Consider the following 21,113-nt stretch of genomic DNA (forward strand, 5'->3'; position numbering starts at 1 on the left):
GCATTGCCTGGGAGGATTTGGGGGAGTTGGTAGGTGACCTTGGGAAAAGGCGTTCTGGCAAGTCACGTGGTTCCAAACTGTGAATATGTGAGCATCAAAAGCATTGAACCTGACCCAGATCACAATAGATAATCAGCAAGGCAAGCCAGAACTGGGAAATATGATCAAACTTGGTCACAATAACCACCAGTCTGCCTGCCATATTCTTGACCTGTTGTAGTCTCCAAGTCAGCCCCAAGGTAAGTCCCACGTAGAGAGCATTGTGGTAGTCAATCCAGGAGATGACTAATGCCCGCACCACTGTCCTGAGGGCTCCCTTGCATAGGTAAGGGCAGAGTTGGGCTATAACCCTCAGCCGGTCAAAAGCTGCTGTAAACACACCTGCAATTTGGAGTATTGCTTCTTCTTTTTGCAATTGTCTGATTAATTCTTTTTTGCTGGTCTACTTAGATAAGGGGAATTCTTCAGGAACTTATATATTCACGAAGGCTTTCACGGACGGGATCTAATGGTTGTTGTGGGTTTTTCGGGCTCTTTGGCCGTGATCTGAAGGTTGTTCTTCCTAACGTTTCACCAGTCCCTGTGGCCGGCATCTTCAGAGGACAGAACTCTGAAGATGCCAGTCACAGAGACTGGTGAAACGTTAGGAAGAACAACCTTCAGAACACGGCCAAAGAGCCCGAAAAACCCACAACAACCATTTTCAGGAACCTGCTTACAATTCTAAGCCTTTTTTTAAAAAAACTGCCCCACTTTTTGCTTTGCAACCACACAAAACTCAACATCTGCCAGCACTGTCCATTCCAATAGTGGGGACACACCACTGGATGCAACAGAGTAAGACCAGGTGTGTGAAAAACATTTACAGATTATTACAGGGGAGTAGGAATGCTCAAAGTCAAACATACCCTTTCCAAATCGGCGATTCCATCTTCACAAGTTTAAAAGCATCTAAGACAGTGAAACTGGAAACGGGGCGAACAGTTACTGTCATCAGTAATCAGTAGAGGCTTAGAAGGCAATTGGTTTGATGCAAATAAACCAGCTCCTCGTTTGCAATTAAGTTTTACTGCAGCTACAAGACAGCCTGATGAACGTTCAGGTCACCTCAAGTGGGATTTGAATGGAAGAACAGGAGATAACAGCTAGATTAGATTTCCAACTATATGCCACAAGTTAGATAAATCAAACAATAACTGAAGTACCAGCGTGAACTGGAGGTTAGACTAAATGATCTCCATAGTGCAATTATATTCAGTAATTCAAAGAAAAATTAACTGGCTGGTAAAGCCAAACACTTTCTTACAGATAAGATCATCCCCTCCTCCACTGATTTCTTGCTTTTCTTTCAGTCAAAACCTAGCCACATAAAGAAGATTCTCAATGTATCTCTGCATGAAAAAGTGTTCTCTACTTTGTAGAGAGGCAGCAGTGTTTGTTAATTTCTGATGCATCATAGATTTTTAAAGATCAGGCCTAAATCTGGTTGTTAATTCCAATTAGAACAGTCCACTGGATCAATGGGTATTTGATGAGACAATATTTCATGTAAGTTTCATTGATTCAATGGGCAAAATCATGTTTGTCAGTTCCACACAAGGCATAATTTTTGGACATGACCTGCCTTGAGTTAAGAAATCTCTCATTATTCTGTAATCTACTCTATAGATAAGTCAGTACGCAATAGGTAATGTCTACATGCAATTCTTAACTTGAGACAATTCATCTCCAAAAGTTACGCTTTTGGGTAACTAACAAGAACAGGCAGTTGTGCTGCTCTAGTTGGGGCTTATAATTGAATGTTGGCCAAAAAGACTGACTATGGTATATGCTTTGATAAACTGTTTAGCCTGCTTCATCATATAATGTGAACTTCAATCCACAGAAGCATGTGTCGCCATAAATCCACAGGTTAAGAAGATGCCTCTCTTGTTTTTACTATAGGCTTGTCTCCTTCCGATTATGAAAGAGAGGCCTGTAAAAGCAAAAAATTCTTAGCTCTTCCTTAAAGTAATTAAGCAATCCTCTAAATTGTTAAAAAGAGAAGAGTGGCTCCAATTTTAAATTAAAAGGGGAAAAACATCATGCAGCAGCTGTCAGATACTCCTGGAGAAAATGAGCTGGAAATGCTAAATTCTGAAACCAAGTCCCTTTTAGAGGCCAAAAGTGCACACACATAAAACACAAAGTTCAATTTCAGCTGAACCATTAAAAAAATTAAGCTGAACCATAAAAACCAAAATTACAGTTACATTATTTACTACTGTACATGGTAACAATTTTCAAACACTGATTGTGATTAACATTACAATTTGATAGATAATTGTACTATGATTCAATAATCCCTAAAAATTAAAGTCTGAGGTATTACCATATTTCATAATGAAGCTGGAAGACTTATCCCTACTGTGGAAAACATAAACCAATTTTATTCCATTAGAGGATGTTATTAATATCAGAAAAATTATAAGCAGAAATATTATTGAAACTAACACCGAAAAGTACAAAGGAAGAATGTTAAATTGTTCTTTGTAGTGGAGAACATAAAACCATGTGCGTCAGTCCACTGCTAATGATTTTGCCACAAACAGGATCATTTTTTTAAATTCCAGGTTCTTGTATGTGCTCACAGGGAGCACATTCTGGCATTTTGAACTCCCAATATGCAAATGTATAGTTTTAAGTTTCACATCACGTACTATAGCAGTATTGAGAACAGTAGGTACATCACACAAACATTCAAGCATTGCATTTCTGCTCTTAAATCAACCTGCCATTTTTGGATCAAAAGCTTTAACTTTCAACTGCAGTTCACCTTCCCATGGAAAGTACAGTCAATGACAACACTATGGCAGATTATACAGTATCATACATTATGTTATTGTCACATGCCATCAAGTTGCCTCCAATTTAAGGTGAACGAGTAATCTCCAAAATGGCCTGTCCTCAATAGCCCTGCTCAGCTCTTGTAAACTCAACTCTGCACCTTTGTTGATAAATTCATCTCATATTTGGTCTTCCTCGTTTGCCTTCTGCTTTTCGCAGCATTATTGTCTTTTTCCAGTGAGTCATGTCTTTTCATTATGTATCCAAAGCATGATAGCCTCAGTTTTGTTATTTTTGCTTCTGAAGAGAGTGCAGGCTTCATTTAGTCAAAGACCCCCTTGTTAGTCTTCTGGGTATTTGCAAAGCTCTCCTCCAGTATTTCAAATGAACCATATTTTTCCTGACAACTCTGTGTGTTATAATAATAACTGTGTGCTGTCAAGTCTGACTACTGCTGTCCTTTTTTTCAGAGTTTTCTAGATAGAGAGCACACAGAAGTGGTTTACTCTTTTCTTCTTCTGGGGGCACCCTGGAGATGTGGAGCTTGCCCAAGGCCACACAGGTTGGCTCTTTCCTAGAAGGCATCGTGGGGAATCAAAAAACTATCTGGGGACCCAAAGTTGGGAACCACACTGGCCTCCAGCCACAACCCTAGCTGTGAAAAGTGCTAAAGATGGATCAGTTTGCTTAGGATGAGCAACACAACGGCATTAGAGCCAGAATTAAACAAGGCAGGTTGAAGACAGGGGAAAGGAGGGGAAATACCTGGATCAGTGTGGCACGGACCGCCTATTAAATTGTTTCTACGCCATATCTTAATTGGGTTGTAGGTTGTTTTATTTGTTTTTTTGCTTTTTGTTTTTCTGTATTTTAATATCTTTAGAACTTGTCTTCTGGTAAGAAAACTTACATTGCTCATCAAATATAAAAGCCACACAGAAGAAAGAATTGTTGCACTGAACAATCTAAAAAAGTAACATAGAGAAGTAGGGAAAACTGTACAAGAACAAGTATAAATCCACAAGCTAAAAACAAAAGTTCAGAACTGCTGTGCTACAATACTGACTTCCATTTAGCTCGTTAAAAGACACAAAACAAATACAGTTCACAGTAATAAGTCATTAATCTTTAGTTGAACGGTATATATAACCACTATTAAAAAAAAACAGTGCAACCTCTTCCCATACACACATCAGTTCATATATGTAAGTTTAGCTTTTTGAACAGAAAACAACAGTAGCTGATCTCTAAAATCACACAAATTTGAGAACAAGCATTTAAAACAAATCCACCTTACAACACACAGGAAGGAGCAGCCCTGAGATTCCAAATATGTCACCTCTCAATTACACAGATGTCAGTGACAAGGAACATATTAAAATCTGATGGAAAGAAAAGGAAGTTAACGTTTTATAGTCTCATTTGTATCTACCTGGAAAGCACATTCATAAATACAATATGATGCACCTCTTTCTCCACATGATGCAGTTACGCCTCACTGCCCATTTACACTTTCCATAGCCGACAACCATGTTTATAATGTACTTATCAAAATATGTGTTCAGTTATCTATTAACAAAGCCAACAATTTGCCCCCTTGTATGCTTAAAGCAGCTGAACCCAGCACTCCGAGGTGCTGATAGTTATGCCTCGCTCTTTCCCCTCCCCTCCCCCAACTTAACTAACTCCTCCAATGTTTTACAGGGTAGTAGAAGGAGGAAAAAGAAATACAGACTGAGGGAAGCCACCACATCCCTCCCTCCCAGACACCCTCCGGGGAAAGATGTCAGAATAAGTGCTTAGGCAAATAACTTTTAAAGAGCCTGTTTCATTCAGATTGGTAAATGTAATTGAGCCCAACATTCCACAGCTGGCTGAGGTAATTAATGCCAGCCCTGCACAGAAATCAACAGTTACATCCTTCTACTTTCAAATTCATCTCAGGGTCAAATTAATGTTGTCAGAGCAGGGCATATGACAGCAAGCTGTAAATAGAACCACTGTTTTATTCACATACTGGCCTCTCTTTCTTTTCTTTGTTTCCTTTTTTTTTCTTAAGAATCCAAAAATAATCTAAATCGATCACTCAGATAAATTAATCTTCACTAATCTTCGTGCAGCAAATTGTTAAAACGCAGCCCCCTTTTTAAAAAATGCATTAAAAAGTGAAAGAAAGGGTTTAAGCCCAACATCTGGATGTTAAATGACAAGCAAGAAGGTGTAAATTAAAAAAAGTCATCTGATAACCTTAATATTTTTTCCCCAGTTGGGCAAAAAGTGCCCCAAATTACCTGGAAAAGGGCACATACCCGTAGTTCTTCAGAATAACATTTAAAAGCATTTGGGTAACCAGACTTTCACACACTTCAGCATGATCTGTACTGATAAGAGGTACTGTGCCCATTTTACAGAAAGAGGGGCAAGCAATGCCAGAGAACCTTAGTAAGGCCAACAGTGGCTGCACAGCTAGGGAATCATGGTATGTAACACCTTCCAGGGTTGGGAATCTTCACTCCTTTGGATTATAGAACCCATACTCTCCCAGGCCAGTGCTTATGTCAACTGGAAGATTTGGTAGCTACAGACAAAAAAGAGTAACATTTCCAAATTCCTAAACTTCTATATTGATTACAACTGCAGTACAGTACATCACGCCTAGGAAGGAAACTGCAATTGTGCCTCTTCTCAGAAGTTTTTTTTTTAAAGCAAAATGTGGCACTGGAATACAGAGGATAGCACTCTCATTGAACCCTGTGGGCCAGAAACTAAGAAACCTCTTTTCAAAAATATTTGGATTTTCCTCACTGTGGAATAGAAACTAGCTCAACTAGATTGGTTTCTATTCTATTTTTAAAAGACACAAACCCTCTTCTCTCATATACTCTTCCACTTAGTAATTTCAAAATTTCTAGCCATCAGCCTAGAAATTCAAAACTAACTTTAGAATTCAAACACAAGAGGAAACACAGTTAGCAAAACCAGAGTAGAAAAAGATGGTCTTTAATCCCATTTTCAGGCTTTACCCTTTGATCCCCATGCAATGAAAGGTAGCCTCATTTCATTTCTTATCAGTTTCACCACAGGGTTTTAAATATTTCAACCTCTACACTGGAAACAAAGACAGGGCCTTATTTGACCATTCTCACTGTTGGCATTTAAAGCATCCCGTGGATTTCTGTACCTATTTTTAGAGGTGGATAATAATACTTCTTTAAATCTCAAGATGAACACTGTAAACTTAAGCAATCAATCAGCATGAGGTGCAGTAGTGGTATCAAGTTTCTCCTCAGGATATATAGAGTCAGTTGCTTTACTGCACCTCTAAAGACAAAGCCACCCAGTGAATCTTCCATTTCCTCTTAGTTTTTTAACACAGATCCTGCAACCTCAACAACTAACCCAAGATGATTGTGGACTTCTTTGTCTCCATACTCCATTTCAAGCTCTCCAGTGCCCAGGTTGATAACGCATCCTGCAAAACCTAAAAGCTCACCTAATTACAATATTTTAGTATTCCAACAAAGGTATTTAAATGAAGTTGAGTAAAAAGGAAAAGTGATGCAGAAAGAGAGTAACATATTGACTAATGAATCTAGAAGACTGGTTGGGATGCAACACAGAGCCACCACAACACTACAGACCCACTATACAGTTAGGAGGGAAATATCGAGATAAAATACAACAAGAAATAAAAATTCAACACAAGTACACAATTTAAATGTAACCTTAAAAATACTTGAAAGGTAGTCAAGTATGGAGGCAGGGCAGGATTTGTTCTCAATCGTCCTAGAGTGCAGGACACATAATAATGGTTTCAAGCTTCAGGAAGCCAAATTTAGGCTGAATATCAGGAAAGACTTATTAACTGTTAGAGCAGTCCAACAGTGGAACCAATTAACTTGGGAGGTAGTGAGCACTCCAACCCTGGGGACATTAAAGAGAAACTTGGATAACCATCTGTCACCATTGCTTTGATTTGGATTCGTGCATCGAGCAGGAGGTTGGACTTGATGGCCGTATAAGCCCTTTCCTACTCAATTAGTCTATGATCTATGAATACAGTATTACTATGACTGATAACAAAACTTAGTCCTCAAAAGACTATAGAATATAAGCCAATTATGACAGTGAAGCAGGATAGCAAGCATATACTACTGAGATGGAGTGGGGCAAGGACAGGCCCTTGAGACAGTCATTGCACTTTGCTTGTAATAAATTTCTGGAATGCTGCTATGTTTTTGCCTAAGACACATATACACCACAATGTATGCAATTTTCATGCCAATTGACCAAGTGAAGAATAAAAAGAGGTGGTGGGGAAAATGAAGCAAGTAATTTCCCCCGTTCCCAATAATGACTTAAGATGCAAACTGGTGCACCAATCCTTCTAAAACTTTGCAGGTTTGACTTAAGGACACCCCTATCTGCCATCTTTTGAACACAGGCCAACAAGGAGACAAGTTTGTATTCGTGAAGGCTTTCACGGCCAGGATCTAATGGTTGTTGTGGGTTTTTCAGGCTCTTTGGCCATGTTCTGAAGGTATGTGTTTGTTTGTTTGTTTGTTTGTTTGTTTGTTTGTTTGTTTGTTTGTTTGTTTGTTAGTAAGTAAGTAAGTAAGTAAGTAAGTAAGTAAGTAAGTAAGTAAGTAAGTAAGTAAGTCTGTAATTTCACAGGGGTAACCCGGTCCTGAGGAATGACTACCCTGGCAAATTGCATTCATATCAAACAAAGGCTGTAAAAAGTCATAGCCTTTCCCCCACAAATGATAATTAAACCAAGACATAAAGAATGGTTTTCTAAATCTTGGCACCTATCCAGGGTGAAGAAACATCAGATAGTCTTTCCAAGTCTGAGCTGAATCCTGACCACCAGACTAAGATCTGAACTGAATCTTGTGCTCCATAAGTTAACTATGATGTTCTCATGGGGCTGTTCATTCCTCATGAAGATTCCTTGAAGAATTCACCTTTTCCATCAGAACATTTCCAGAGAATTCGCTCTCCATTTATGGGTTAGGCAGAGGAGCTTCCCAGCAGACTGGAAGAACAGATAACTGCTCACTGCTATACATACATGCATCCCACACTTTGCCTCTGGCAAAGTTTTTGTGTAGATTAATAAACCAGTTTCTCTGGTGGATTGGAACAGAAGTATGTCTGTGCACCATGAGAAGTACTGTATTCTCAGTCTTCAAGACTATTGTGTGTCTATGTTCTTAAGATAAATAACATTAGCGTCATGCCATGCATCTTGAGATTTCAACCTATCAAGCTTGGTGCAATGGATTTCTTGTAAACATGAGAGACATCTGGGTTCAAATCCTTGCTTGAACCCAAGGACAGCCTGATGGCCTTTGGTGAAGTATTTTAGTTCAACAGTCTGCTAGATCAGTGGTTCTTAACCTTGGGTTATTCAGGTGTTTTTGGACTGCAACTCCCAGAAGCCTTCACCACCAGCTGTGCTGGCTGGGGTTTCTGGGAGTTGCAGTTCAAAAACACCTGAGTAACCCAAGGTTAAGAACCAATGTACTAGATGACAACCCCAAGGCTCCAAAAGTATATAAAGAAAGCTTCTTAATGCTGAACAATAGGCACCATCGTGAGGACACTTCCTCCTCTCATATTCCTCCTGTGATTCCACCACAGTCCCCTGCGTCTGAAGCCACTCCTGAAAGCTGAGGGACACTACAAGACATGGCGAGATGACACTATGGCAAGACAGGCGAATCAAAAAGAATTTCTCAGGATTGCCCTGCAGAAACAGAAGAGCCTTTTAGTTTCTGCAGAACTTCTCTAGACCCAGGAGAGTTTTCTACAAGCCTGAATCCTGACTCAAGCTGGTATAACTCAGTGCATTGGGACACCTCAAGAGAGGAGTCAGGCATTTGAATCCTCACTGTGAAAGGGGAGGGACCATCCAAGATCCATTGGAACATAGATGGCTAAGGGTGCAAATGCTGCGCCACTTGTGTGGCCTTAGGCAGGCAGTGAAGTCACAGCATACGACCAGAAGAAGCAACTGGTAAACCACTTCTGAAGGAAAGTTCTGAGATGGTTGCCATAAATATGAATTGACTTGGTAGTACATTGTTATTATTACCACTAAATTCATGTGCCAGTTCAATAAGGTAAAGGTTCCCCTTGACATTTTTAGTCCAGTTGTGTCCGACTCTAGGGGGCGGTGCTCATTCCATTTTTCAAGCCGTAGAGACAGTGCTTATCCGAAGACAGTTTCCGTTGTCACGTGGCCAGCGTGACTAGAGAGCGCGGTTTTACCTTCCCACTGAGGTGGTACCTATTTATCTACTCGCATTTACATGCTTTCAAACTTTTAGGTTGGTGAGAAGCTGGGACAAAGCGACAGGAGCTCACTCCATCGCGTGGATTCGATCTTACGACTGCTGGTCTTCCGACCCTGCAGCACAGGCTTCTGCAGTTTACCCCACAGCGCCACCACGTCCCATGGCCAGTTTAACAGTTCCCTATAAATGTCTGTCTATCTTAAAATATCTGTGTGCCAGACAAATTATTTATTTATTTATTTATTTATTTAATTTATTTCCCGCCTATCTAGTCGTGGTGGACTACTCTAGGTGGCCAACAACAGAGATAAAATACAATAACATAAAACAGCATAATTACAACAACAATTAAAAATAGGGAAACAATAAAGGAGAGAAGAAAATCAAAAGTAATCTGGAGAGAAGGCCTGCCGAAACATCCAAGTCTTTAATAGGTTCTTAAAGGTGCCCAGCGAGGGAGCTCCGCGAATGCCAGGAGGTAAGTTATTCCAAAGGCGAGGAGCCACCGCCGAGAAGGCCCTATTTCTTGTTTTCTCTTTTCGGGCCTCCCTCGGCGTTAAGCTCCTCAGCCTCACCTCCTGGCTCACCCGTGTGACCCGGGTAGAACTTGGTGGGAGTAGGCATTCCGCCAGGTATCAAGGCCCTAAACCGTTTAGGGCTTTATACGTAAGCGTTAACACTTTGAAGTCAATGCGGAACCTGATGGGCAGCCAATGCAATGCGGCCAGAGTGGGTGAAATATGTTGGAATTTTTTCACTCCACTGAGTAATCTTGCCGCCGCATTCTGCACCACCTGTAATTTCCGCAGCAACCTCAAAGGAAGCCCCACGTAGAGCGCATTACAGTGGTCTAATCTTGAGATTACGAGCGTGTGTACTAAGATGGTGAGCGCCCCCACATCCAGGTAGGGCCGCAGCTGGGCTATCCACCTGAGGTGAAAAAAGGCGGTGCGGACCACCGACGCCACCTGTGACTCCATGGAGAGCACCAGGTCCAGATGGATCCCCAAGCTGCGTACACCATCCTTTGCAGGGAGAGTCACCCCCCCAAAAGAGAGGGAGTTTCCCAAATCCCCAACTGTGGGAGGGCCCACCCTCAGTACTTCCGTCTTGTCCGGGTTCAGCCTAAGCCCGTTCTCCTGCATCCATTCCAGTATAGTCCCCAGGCAGCGCTGAAGGCACAGAATGGCTTCTCCTGCGGTTGGCGAAAAGGAGATGTAGAGCTGCGTGCCATCCGCATACTGGTGACACGAAGCACCACACACCCTGATGACCCCACCCAGCGGCCTCATATAGATGTTAAATAGCATAAGACCCTTGTCAAGGAATATTCAGGAGTACTGTCGAATTATGGTACAAACTGATGAAGTAAAAAATTATCAACATTGGCTGCAAGAAAAAAAATACAGAATATCAAAGAAAAACACACATGGTCCTTGCAAGACAGCGCAGGGGTTTAGGTCTCTGGCTGTGGAGCCAGAGGTTGGGAGTTCGATTCCCCACTATGTTCCTTGACAAGGGCTGAACTGGATGATCCACAGGGCCTCCTCCAGCAATGTAGTTCAAAGCTGATGGTGGTGGTGGTGGTGATAAGAAGACACCAGGCACAGTCAATCGAAATTATAAAAAATTATAAAAAATAATTATAAAAACATTGACTGGTTTTCTATAACAGAGGCAAGTTTTAACCAATAACCCAAGTATCTGTTAAATATCGGCACAGTATGTATGCTGTTCCTAATATTGCCTTTTTAAAGCTCTGACGGTGTTATTTCTGAGATCTGTAATTGCTTTTAATAGTGTGAAATTTCTTGAGATTGTTCCCAAAGCCCCAATGACTATGGGCACCACTATGAAAGTGTTTCATCCACAAGCTAGATGTTTCCATTGCCAGGTCTCTATACAGTACTTTGTTAGTTTTTCCTATTTATTTTTAACTCTTCTTCTTTACAATAACAAAAACAATATTGTACACAATCCAAAAGCAATGTTGGGTGATGCCTTATAAGACCAATGGAAAAAAATGGCAAACAACTTGTTAAACCTTTATGAAGATTTCTACAGGGTTGAAAGCTAGCTTATGTTTGTGACTTTTTAGTAGTCTAATAAAGGTGTCACTGTTTGGTAAAGAATATTGAGTACATGTTACAGACAGGAAGAGAAAAAACTGAACCTGCATTAACCACCTATTATGGGAAGTCTTAGCAGAATATGCAATACACATCAAAGTAGACAAAAATATTTTTATTTGGATAACGTATGCCCTCCACTTTCTGCTGCGAGACAAACACTACATGCAGCTTATGTTTGCAGCTTATGTTCTTCAACAAATATAAATTTTTGATGCAAAACCCATCTGAGAAAAAAATCATCCTTCTTACATGATAGAAGGACAGAATTAGGCAATACTGAGACCTTAAAACTAAGTTACCATTAGAACAGCATGAAATATCCCCAAAGTCTACTTAGAATAATATAAAGGCAATTTTCCTGACAGCATTTCCTCAAGTTCACAGCAAAACATGGGGAGAAAAAAGGAAACAAGTTTAAGGAAGTAGTGAGAGTTGGTTGTCGCAGTTTTTTTGGGCTGTTTGGAGTTATAGAAGTTGGCTGTTGTGGGTTTTTTGGGCTCTTTTTCCATGTTCTGAAGGTTGTTCTTCCTAACGTTCCGGCAGTCTCTGTGGCCGGCATCTTCAGAGGACAGCGTGCTCTGAAAAGTGCCGTCCTCTGAAGATGCTGGCCACAGAGACTGGTGAAACATTAGGAAGAACAACCTTCAGATCACGGCCAAAGGACCCGAAAAACCTACAACAGCCATTAGATCCTGGCTGTGAAAGCTTCGCGAATACATTATAGGAGTTATTTGGCTTTCCAGGTGCAGTGAACATCATTTCTCAAAAGGAATAGCCAACATGGCCCATGCTGAGGGATGAAGGGATTTATAATCCAAAACATAAGGCAGACCAAAAGTTTTCCCACTCTGTTTTGAGAGCAACTCTAGAATATCAGCTCCTGGTCCTTCTCATCTGACAGGTGGAGCGCTAGGTGAGGAGATAAAAACATCCTGCAGGAGTAACCCCACAGTCCATCAAATCTAGCTGCTGTGTCCCTTGGAGGCTCCTAGTCAAGCAGGGAGAATACAGAAAGCTATGCTGCCTCTGAATACGGGAGGTGTGATTTAAGGAGCACAGCTCATGACAAGGGCCAACACAGGGACGAACCACAGGCTGCATCATGCTACCTGTGCCTAACATTCCACTTGGCAAAGAAATAAAAAAACTTTTAAGATATTGAAAGAACCAATGAAGGAAACCATCGCGGGCTGTTCTGCTGATTTCTAGCAATAGACAATAAGCCAAAGGCCAGGATACATGTAGTGCCATCCCTAGACATTCTGCTGCTTGAGGCACACCTCCCACTCAACCAATTTAAGCTGCAGATTACCTGAAAGCCAGCCATGTTATTTTGATACATGAGAAAGAAAATCCTATTAAATACGCCAAATCTGGCAGGAAAACTACAACAATAACAATGAACAAGTCCCAGCTCTTTTCTGACTCTCATAAATCAGCCACCTAAAGCGGCCACTTTGCCTGCCTAAAACGATCTGTACCTTCTCTTGAACACCAAAAGGGCCAAGGAGAAGCCGGGCGCCTTTCCTGGCCGCTCCCTAGATCTGAAACATCTCTAGGCAGAGGGAAAACCCTGAAGGAACAAGTCCAGAGAAGGAAGCACGGAGCTTCCCCAGGCAGCCTACAAGCGATCCAGAAGCATCCTGTTGCTAGGGAAGTCAGAACGAAGAAGAAACGCTTGGGATTTCGGCAAAGTAGAAAAATAAACTGTTCCTGGCAGGCAGCGGGGAGGCGAGGGGGGGGGGAAATAATCCATTCCCCATGCAGAATCTATGCCAACCTTTTGACACAAAATAAAGGAGGCAGCTGGCAATCACATGCTTACCCTTAAAACACACACACACACACACACAAGCATCAGTCATCCTCCAGCAGAGCAACCAAATTTTCCAACGTGAAGGGACAGATCACTACGGGAAGAGAAAGTCTCACTGTGGAAATTCCTCTAGGTCCAGTCAAATGAAATATCTCTTGGGCTCCCTAATCAGGTTTGCCACTAAACCGGAGGACTCGCCATTTGACAAAGAAGAGAAAACCCTTTTGAAAACCATCCACAGCCAGAGGTCCTGATGCACTTTAAGGAGGGGGGGCAAGCGAAAGGAACATCTTAATCAAATTCCTCCAGGGCTCAAGCAAGGAGTACAAGTGGTTTCACTCAAAAGTGGGCCCCAAGGGAGGTAAAGTATGCAGGGGACTCAGATTACCAGGTGAATCGAAATGCCATTCTCCATTACTGCCTTGGCATCAAAACAAAGGCAGATGGGCCATCATCCTTTTTCTCTTAGGGTCATTTGCTTACTTTCAAACAAAGCAAGGAACCAGCCAAGGGGAGAAAATGAAGAGAGAGAGAAACAGACCGATTTGTAGGAGCATTACAAGAAAGGAGCAGCAGTTTTTTTAAAAAAAGAAAACCATTCCCTAAAGTTGGTTCTGCCCACCTGCAACCAATATGGGCCAAGGAAAATAAACCAGTTTCATTCACCTCCGGGCAACAGAAGGAGAATGCACAAAAATCTCTGGGAAAAGCAAAACCCTAGGCAGTCCACATTATTTTAGAGCCCTGTGACTTCCCCCACCATCATCACCGCCACTAAATGACTGAGTTTCCTGTTGCTTGCCAGACTGTGTGGGATCTTCAGAAGAGGAATAAAATCCTAGTTCAAAAACTGATAAGCATCGGAAACACATTCACACCCTGCTGTTACTCTGCATTTTTTTTCCTAACAGAAACCACCCTCCCCTTTTGCAAACACACCAGCTACCACCTCACCCGGCATCCCCAACACAAGCAAGCCAACCCAAAATGGGCTGAGCAAAAGAAAAGCAAAACTTGTTTGGCTTGCCAAAGTGTCGGAAGTCCCAGCTGACTGGGAAATGTAAGGCCAGCCCCCTCCAAGGCAGAAACAGCAGCTTTCTCTGAGGAAAGGAGGGATTAACCTACTCGTATATTCCTAATATGCATATGGTAAACTAAGACTCCATTCCACACAAGTTTATGGCAGAGAAGGTTTGTCAGCCTTAGGTTACCACAGATCTCTTTGCCCTTTCCTCTGCAAGGAAGATAGCTCTAACTCAGGAAAATGGAAGAGAGTTGGGAAACAGGGTTTTTTTTCCCCTACAAAATCTTAGTTTTCTGAAGTTTTAGAACCAGGGTTTTCTGAAAGAACCTCCTTTCCAAAATGCAGCTTATCAACCTTCAGAACCAACAAAACTACTGATCAGTTCTCTTTAAAAAAAACAGAAAGGGGAGCTTTTTAAATGGCTGTTTTCCTAGTTTTGAGATTTCTGAACGTATTCTGAGAAGATTCAATTATGTTAAAAGTTTCAAAATATAAAAACTGCCCTTGGCCAAGGGATGGGGCAGGTAAGGATTCATTAAAACATTTCAATTAATACATCCAGGCTTCCCCCAAGTCTGTTGCTCGCTGCAGGCTGGGTTGAACGGGAGTTCTCCCAACCCTATGAATCCAATCGAGAGCCCACCTTCGCCTCTGTGGGGAAGAAAAACAACTCCATTCAAACCGTGACTGAAGCTCACACGGCACAGGTACCTCCCCACAGACCCAGCCCAGCGATAAACAGCAAAAAACCAACCCCAGGGGGAGCTGAGAGAAAAGTCCCGCGCGCCCTCATGAACAAGCCTTCCCCCATCAAGCACGCCGGGAGGCCGGCTGAGGGGAACCGTGCCTCTGAACATGTCTGAAAGGCAGCGCCTTCCTTCCCTTCACCGCTTCCTCTCCACAACGAACTCGGCAGCCGTTCCAGCCAAGAGAGAGCAAAGATCCGACTTAATTTAAAAATATATATATATTAAATTCTTCCAATGACTAAAGCTATCAGCCGGACTCTTCAGAAAGCTTCGCCCTCCCCCGCCCCCACCAGAAAGAAGTCCGCATCAAAGTCCGCATGCGGGGGAGGGGAGGCGGGAGGGGGGGAGAGACCACGGCGGCTCGGCCAGAAAGGCTTCAGGATCCCCAGCCAGTGACCCCCCTCCCGGAGCGTGGGGCTCCCTCGGACCCAAGCGGCCCAAGTTCCTGCCCCCCCCAGACAAACTCCCTCGCCCCCAGCAGCGCATCTGGCGGGCTCGCCGCAAACTCCGGCAGCCAAGAAAGAACCTGCAGCGTCTCTCCGGCGAAGGGCATCCCCGCGGGAAGACGACGACGCAGCGCGGACCCGGCAGGGACTATGGACCAAGCACCGCAGCCATCTCTCCACAGGATCGGATCAAACTCCCTACGACACCCCACACACACATACAAACACACACACTTTAACCCTGCTCGAGCTTTAAAAGAAGAAAAAAAGTCACGTAGATCAACTGGTTTCTCCTTGCTTTTGCTTGCTTGCTTGTTGTTGTTTTTTTTACCTTGTCTGACGGCTTTGAAAACAATGGGATCCTTGCAGCTCCGGATCACTCCCAGGACGTCGTAGCGGGGCAAGCCCGACACGGGGATGCCTTGCACCTCCAGCAGGAGCTCCCCTTCGCCCAGGGCGCCCTCGCCGCCGGGCAGCGCCGTCTCCCCCGGGCTCTCCTCGGCCGCCGGGGCCCCGATGTAAGGGAACTCCCCATATTCCGCTCCCCCCAGGACGGTGACCCCGAGCTGGCCCTGAGCATTGCGGCTCACCGTGCACTGGTGCACTTTGGCTGCCCAGTGGTGCTTCTTCTGGATCACTTTCGACATGGCGAGTCTCTCAAAGTGGGGTCGGTGGGCCGGCTTCTTTTCTCCTTTCTTTTTTTACAAAGGGAAGGGGCAGAGAAATAAAAAAAAAAGGGAGGGGGAAGTTTAGGAAACAGGGACACCCAGGCAGAGAGAGAGAAAGAGACCGACCGACCGATGGAGGGACCCCGCGGATGGCTTCCCAAGCGTCCGCCTGCTGGGGGGGGCAGAGGAACCAGTCTGCCCTGCAACTTTCCAGCCGCTCCTCCTCAAGCCATCACCGCGCAAAGTTTGTCCGCTGCCTGCCCGCCGCCGCTGCTACTGCTGCCGCTTCCAACCTTGCGCCCATCGCGCCGATCCGCCAGCCCAGCTTAGCTCGCTCCCCGGGACTTCTTCCCCCGGTCCCGCCGCTTCCAAGGACTCCCCTTCGCTTCTTTTCAGCCGTGGATTCTCTTCTCTCTCACTTCTTCTTCCCCCCACCCCCTTTTCCTCTCCAAAAGTAACCCTTCTCGCCGCCGACGCGTCCCGGGGGGAGAAATGATGTCCGGCGTCGGATCACCTGGGCTCCTACCGGCCTCTTCTTCCCTCCCTCCCGCGCCGCTCTGGGTCCTTTTCCCTCCCTTCCCCACGACCGGGCTCGGGCGACGAGCGGCCGCGGCTCCTTTAAGCAAATACAAAGCCGCCGCTTGTTTTGTTACAGGGAGCTCGCGTCGTTTCCACCAAGCCGGAGCCAAGGCAGGGAAAGCGCCGATAGGGACGGCTGGCGCAGGCGCCCGACCGAGGCCCCGCCCCCTTGGCGGTGGCCCCGCCCCCCTCCTCTTCCTCCTCCTCCTCCTCCTCCTCCTGGTCTCCCCGTGGAGCAAAGCGAGGGGGTGCCCTCCCTCCCTTCCTCCCTCCCTCCTTCTCCCACGGGCGCACAGAAGCGCCGGCGGCGAGCGAAGCCGCGGCCCTGAAGGCAGGATGCCCGTAAGCAGCCGGCCAGCCAGCCGAGACACGAGGCTGGCCAGATGTTTCTTATTTGCCCAGACCCCTCCCTTTTGTTTTGCAAGGCTGGCCTTTGTTCCAGACGGTCACAGTGCCACACACGCGGCCGGGGAAGGTTGCATTTTTTTTTATTTCCAAAAAAATCATATCTCCTGCGGCCCCGGACCTTTCCCGCTCTGGTGCAACAGGGCACCCGGTGAAACGAATCAGTGAAGCTACTACCTGCCTGTTTGGCCCCAGCGAAAGCCAAGCAAAAGGCTTGTCAGGAAATTGCACGGGTAGCTCTCTACTACAGCCGGACCTTGCAAAAGTTACTTTTGGGTAGACGGTACCCAGAATTTGCCAGGCAGTGTAACCACTGGCAGGGCTGGCTGAGGAATTTCAGTGATCTGATATCCCAAACCGACCTTTTGCAAGCTCTGGCTACAGCACAGCCCCAAGCCACCCAGATATACCAGATGGGCGGGATATAAATCAAATAAATAAATAAATCAGCATAGGGAGAAGCACACTTGATTAAATTCCAGAGGATTTACTCCCAAGAAATTGTAAAGTAGCATTGCAGCCCAAATTAGTGTAACTGTTAGCTGACCCTATTTGTCCTGTAAAACCAGCTTCTACAACGTGGAGCCCAATGCAAGCTGTAGGATCACAAAGCACCATTTTTTACACTGATTCAGTGTGTTCAAGTGATTCACAATGACTGTGTATACTAACTTGGAATATAATGTCTCTGATCTGATGAGCCACCTACATCTGCAAGGATATGCTTCAATGTAAGTCACCAGCAAAAGTTCCATTGATGTTAACTCACAGTCCATGGCCTGCATTAAAAAGTGCTGGTAAATCCCTGCACACATTTTGCCTGTTACAAGATCTGTGCCTTAAATCTGGACAGCAACAATTTGTCCTTTGCAGAATGGGTGAGAGCCTTACCTCATTGGGTCAGGTCTGGAAAATGTGTAGCCCTCCGGATCTTGCTGTTCCTATCGTCCCCAGCAAGTCTGGCCAATACAATATCATGGACATCTCAAGAGTCACAGGTTCTATAGCCCGAATGAAAATAGCTGGTGCTACATGAACAGAAAGAACAGTTATTTGGGAGACAAAATTCCCAGGCCAGCACAATGATTATCATTACCATGTATAATAGCCCTTTGAAAAGTTGGATGTCCAGTTTGTGGGAACCATTATGTTACTGGTTCCCTAGTCAAGGTGCTTACCTGTCGCTTCTCTAGCTACTCTAGAGGATGATGTGCAGGATCTGCAATTTACCTGGGGGGTGAGTTCCACTATCAATTTGCTTTCCCCAAATAGAAGGGATCTTCAGAGATGGGTCAGGTGTGGCATGAACTGAGGATTCATCAGGTTAGATTAAGCGTTCCCCTCCCCGGCCCTAAAATACAACTGGATTTGTACTGGATTTGAATTTGACTAAATTTAGGCATGTATTTTGTGGATGGCAAGGCTTTGATCCAAAAGTGCAAAAGACCAAATCTGTCTAACTTCTAATTTACTTACTTTGACATAAAGATACATTTATTCTCCACATCCTTTTTGCACTTTACAAGCATAGAATTCAGTCCTAGCATCCAGAGAATTTCCCATTCTACATTCCCATGCTACATAAACTGGTCTCCTACAAAGCTCAGTGGGGAAGTGAACTCCCAATTCTCTGGTTCCTTCTCACTGGGCTGTCCAGCCAGCAGAGATTATCAGGGGTAACTGTGATTAGTTTAACATTTTAAGATACTTCTGTGTGGTTCAGGGTAACAGGCATCCTTCAGTCTCAAAAGATTATGGTAACGTGCTCTGTATGCAGGACTTGGAACAGCGTCTAGTGTGGCTGAGGAGGCCAATTCAAGGGCGACAATCCCTTCCACACTAAAGACAAATACAGTCTGTCCCCTGTCCAGATCCCTGATTTTACTGGTTTTGGGACTGCCTCTTTGCCTCGGCCTGCTGGACAAGTGTCTCTTTAAATTTGGAGAGGCCACGATGCACCGCCTGCCTCCAGGCTGAATGCTCAGATGTCAGGGTTTCCCATCTATTGAGGTCCATTCCTAACGCCTTCAGATCCCACTTGCAGATATCCTTGTATTGCAGCTGTGGTCTCCCTCTGGGGCGATTTCCCTTCACTAATTCTCCATACAGGAGATCTTTAGGAATCTGACCATCAGCCATTCTCACAACATACCCAAGCCAACGTAGATGTTGCTGTTTCAGTAATGTATACATGCTAAAAATTCCAGCTCGTTCTAGGACTTCTGTATTTGTCCTGCCAGGTGATACCAAAAATCCATCAGAGATAGCACATATGGAACGTGTTCAGCTTCTTCTCCTTCCGTACACAAATGGTTCAGGACTCACTGCAGTACAGGAGTGTGCTCAGGACACAGGCTCTATAGACCTGCATATGCTGTCAGCTTCTTATTAAGCCATACTCTCTTTGTGAGTCTAGAGAACATGGTAGCTGCTTTGCCAATGTGTTTATCCAGCTCAACATCTACAGAGAGAGTGGCAGAGATCGTTGAGCCAAGGTACAGAAAGTCATGAACAATCTCCAGTTCTTGTGTAGAAATGGTAATAGAGGGAGGTGAGTTCACGCCCCGTCACATGACTTGTGCTTTCTTCAGGCTGAATGTTAGTCCAAAATTTTAGTAGGCCTTACTAAAAGGATTCAAAAGTTGTTGGAGGTCTTCAGCAGAGTGGGCAACAACAGCTGCATCATTGGCGAAGAGGAAGTCTCACATGCATTTCAGCTGTACTTTGGTCTTCATTCTCAATCTGGAGAGATTAAAGAGCTTTCCATCTGATCTAGTATGGAGCTAGACACCTTCTGTTGCAGCTCCAAAAGTGTTTCCCAGCATGACAGCAAAAAAGATCTCAAACAGATTCAGCACTAGGACACAGCCCTGTTTCACTCCGCTTTGAATGTTGAGCCATCAAAAACTACAGTGCCCTTTGTTTCCTCATGAAAGGACCTGATGATATTAAGGAGTTGAGGTGGAATCCAATCTTGGGAAGTATTTTAAAGTTCAAAGGCCTTAGTAAGATCTATGAAGGCCACAAAGAGTGGCTGTCATTGTTCCCTATATTCCCTACACAGGTCCGCTGAGATCAGAGCTGAAGCCAATAATCGTTAGAACATCTCCTGGCAGCCTGTTGGACTTTGCTACGAGCAAGTCGAAAAGCCTGCAAGTTGTACTCACTAGGACAGGCTTTGTATGCTGCTAGAGCTCTCCTCTTTTCCTCAAAGGTTGGCATCAGCTCCTCCGAAGGCTTTGAACCAGTCTGCTATCTTTTTGGTCTTCTTGCCAAATGTGGACAAGTCGGTGTTATAAACAGCGTTCTTGAAATGTTTCCATTGTTCAGATGCATTTGGTCTGATGCTCTATGTGTCCACAATCTGACTTGGGCTTTTTTAGCCACAGCATCAGATGGGGGCATGGAATTCCCAGGGGCAACAAAGGTGCCCCACCTGCTTTTTGTCCTTTATTGCTTTCTGAAGCACCGATGACTTACTGTAGTGCTAGAAGAAATCTCCTGTGATTTGATCCGTGCCTGTTTGTCATTTACACCACAGGTTCCCAACGTTGGGTAACCCAGGTGTTTTCCAGAAGCCTTCACCATTAGCTGTGTTGGCCAGTGTTTCTGGGAGCTGCACTCCAAGAACGCCTGGGTTTCCCAAGGTCGGGAACCACTGATTTACACCATTAGCTGGCATGAGACTAGAGATGGGGAGGGTAAATGGAAGTAAATTACACTCACCCAGCCACCCATTGCACTCCACCTATCTTCTGGAATTTTGTTGGTTATCTAAATTTCAAAATGCAGACTATCTCTCCAAGCCAAAGCAAACCCTTCACATCTCTTTGTCTGATGATTAGTAGGCATTTTCCTATAAATTAATGGACTATTAAACCATCTAATAAAATAAAAAGGGAGGAGGGGAAGTAACAGTCCTGTTTTGATTTCCAATGATAGCCAACGGCAATAGTTTAAAAAAAACCACAACACAACAGACTACTGTCAAGATTGTAGCTTCAGAATGAAGAACAGAGACTGCATGGTATACTTTTGCCAATACTTTCTACTACAGGGTTTAATAGGGCATAAAAATTCTAATAACCTTTGAACTTCTGCTCAGAATTCCATTAAAGTGATACTGTAAAGGATTTCCATTCACCCCAAGTCAGAATAAAGGGTAT

General features: G+C 44.2%; 1 protein-coding gene across 39 annotated transcripts in view; it reads right to left on the reverse strand.

The window, feature by feature from the left end:
- Positions 1-16,077, reverse strand: part of MAGI1 (membrane associated guanylate kinase, WW and PDZ domain containing 1) — a 601,653-nt gene extending 585,576 nt beyond the window's left edge. For 22 of the 39 annotated variants that reach the window (XM_072989378.2, XM_078388850.1, XM_078388847.1 and 19 more), the window contains exon 1: positions 15,627-16,075. In XM_072989378.2, the coding sequence (XP_072845479.2) occupies positions 15,627-15,942 (316 nt within the window). In that variant the 5' untranslated portion in view covers positions 15,943-16,075. Of the gene's footprint in view, positions 1-15,626 lie in introns of all 39 variants that reach the window. The other 17 variants (XM_072989400.2, XM_072989397.2, XM_078388862.1 and 14 more) reach the window with 3 other exon arrangements.
- Positions 16,078-21,113: the final 5,036 nt, after the last annotated feature.

The sequence above is a fragment of the Pogona vitticeps genome, chromosome 2, assembly GCF_051106095.1.
Source record: "Pogona vitticeps strain Pit_001003342236 chromosome 2, PviZW2.1, whole genome shotgun sequence".
NCBI lineage: Eukaryota > Metazoa > Chordata > Lepidosauria > Squamata > Agamidae > Pogona > Pogona vitticeps.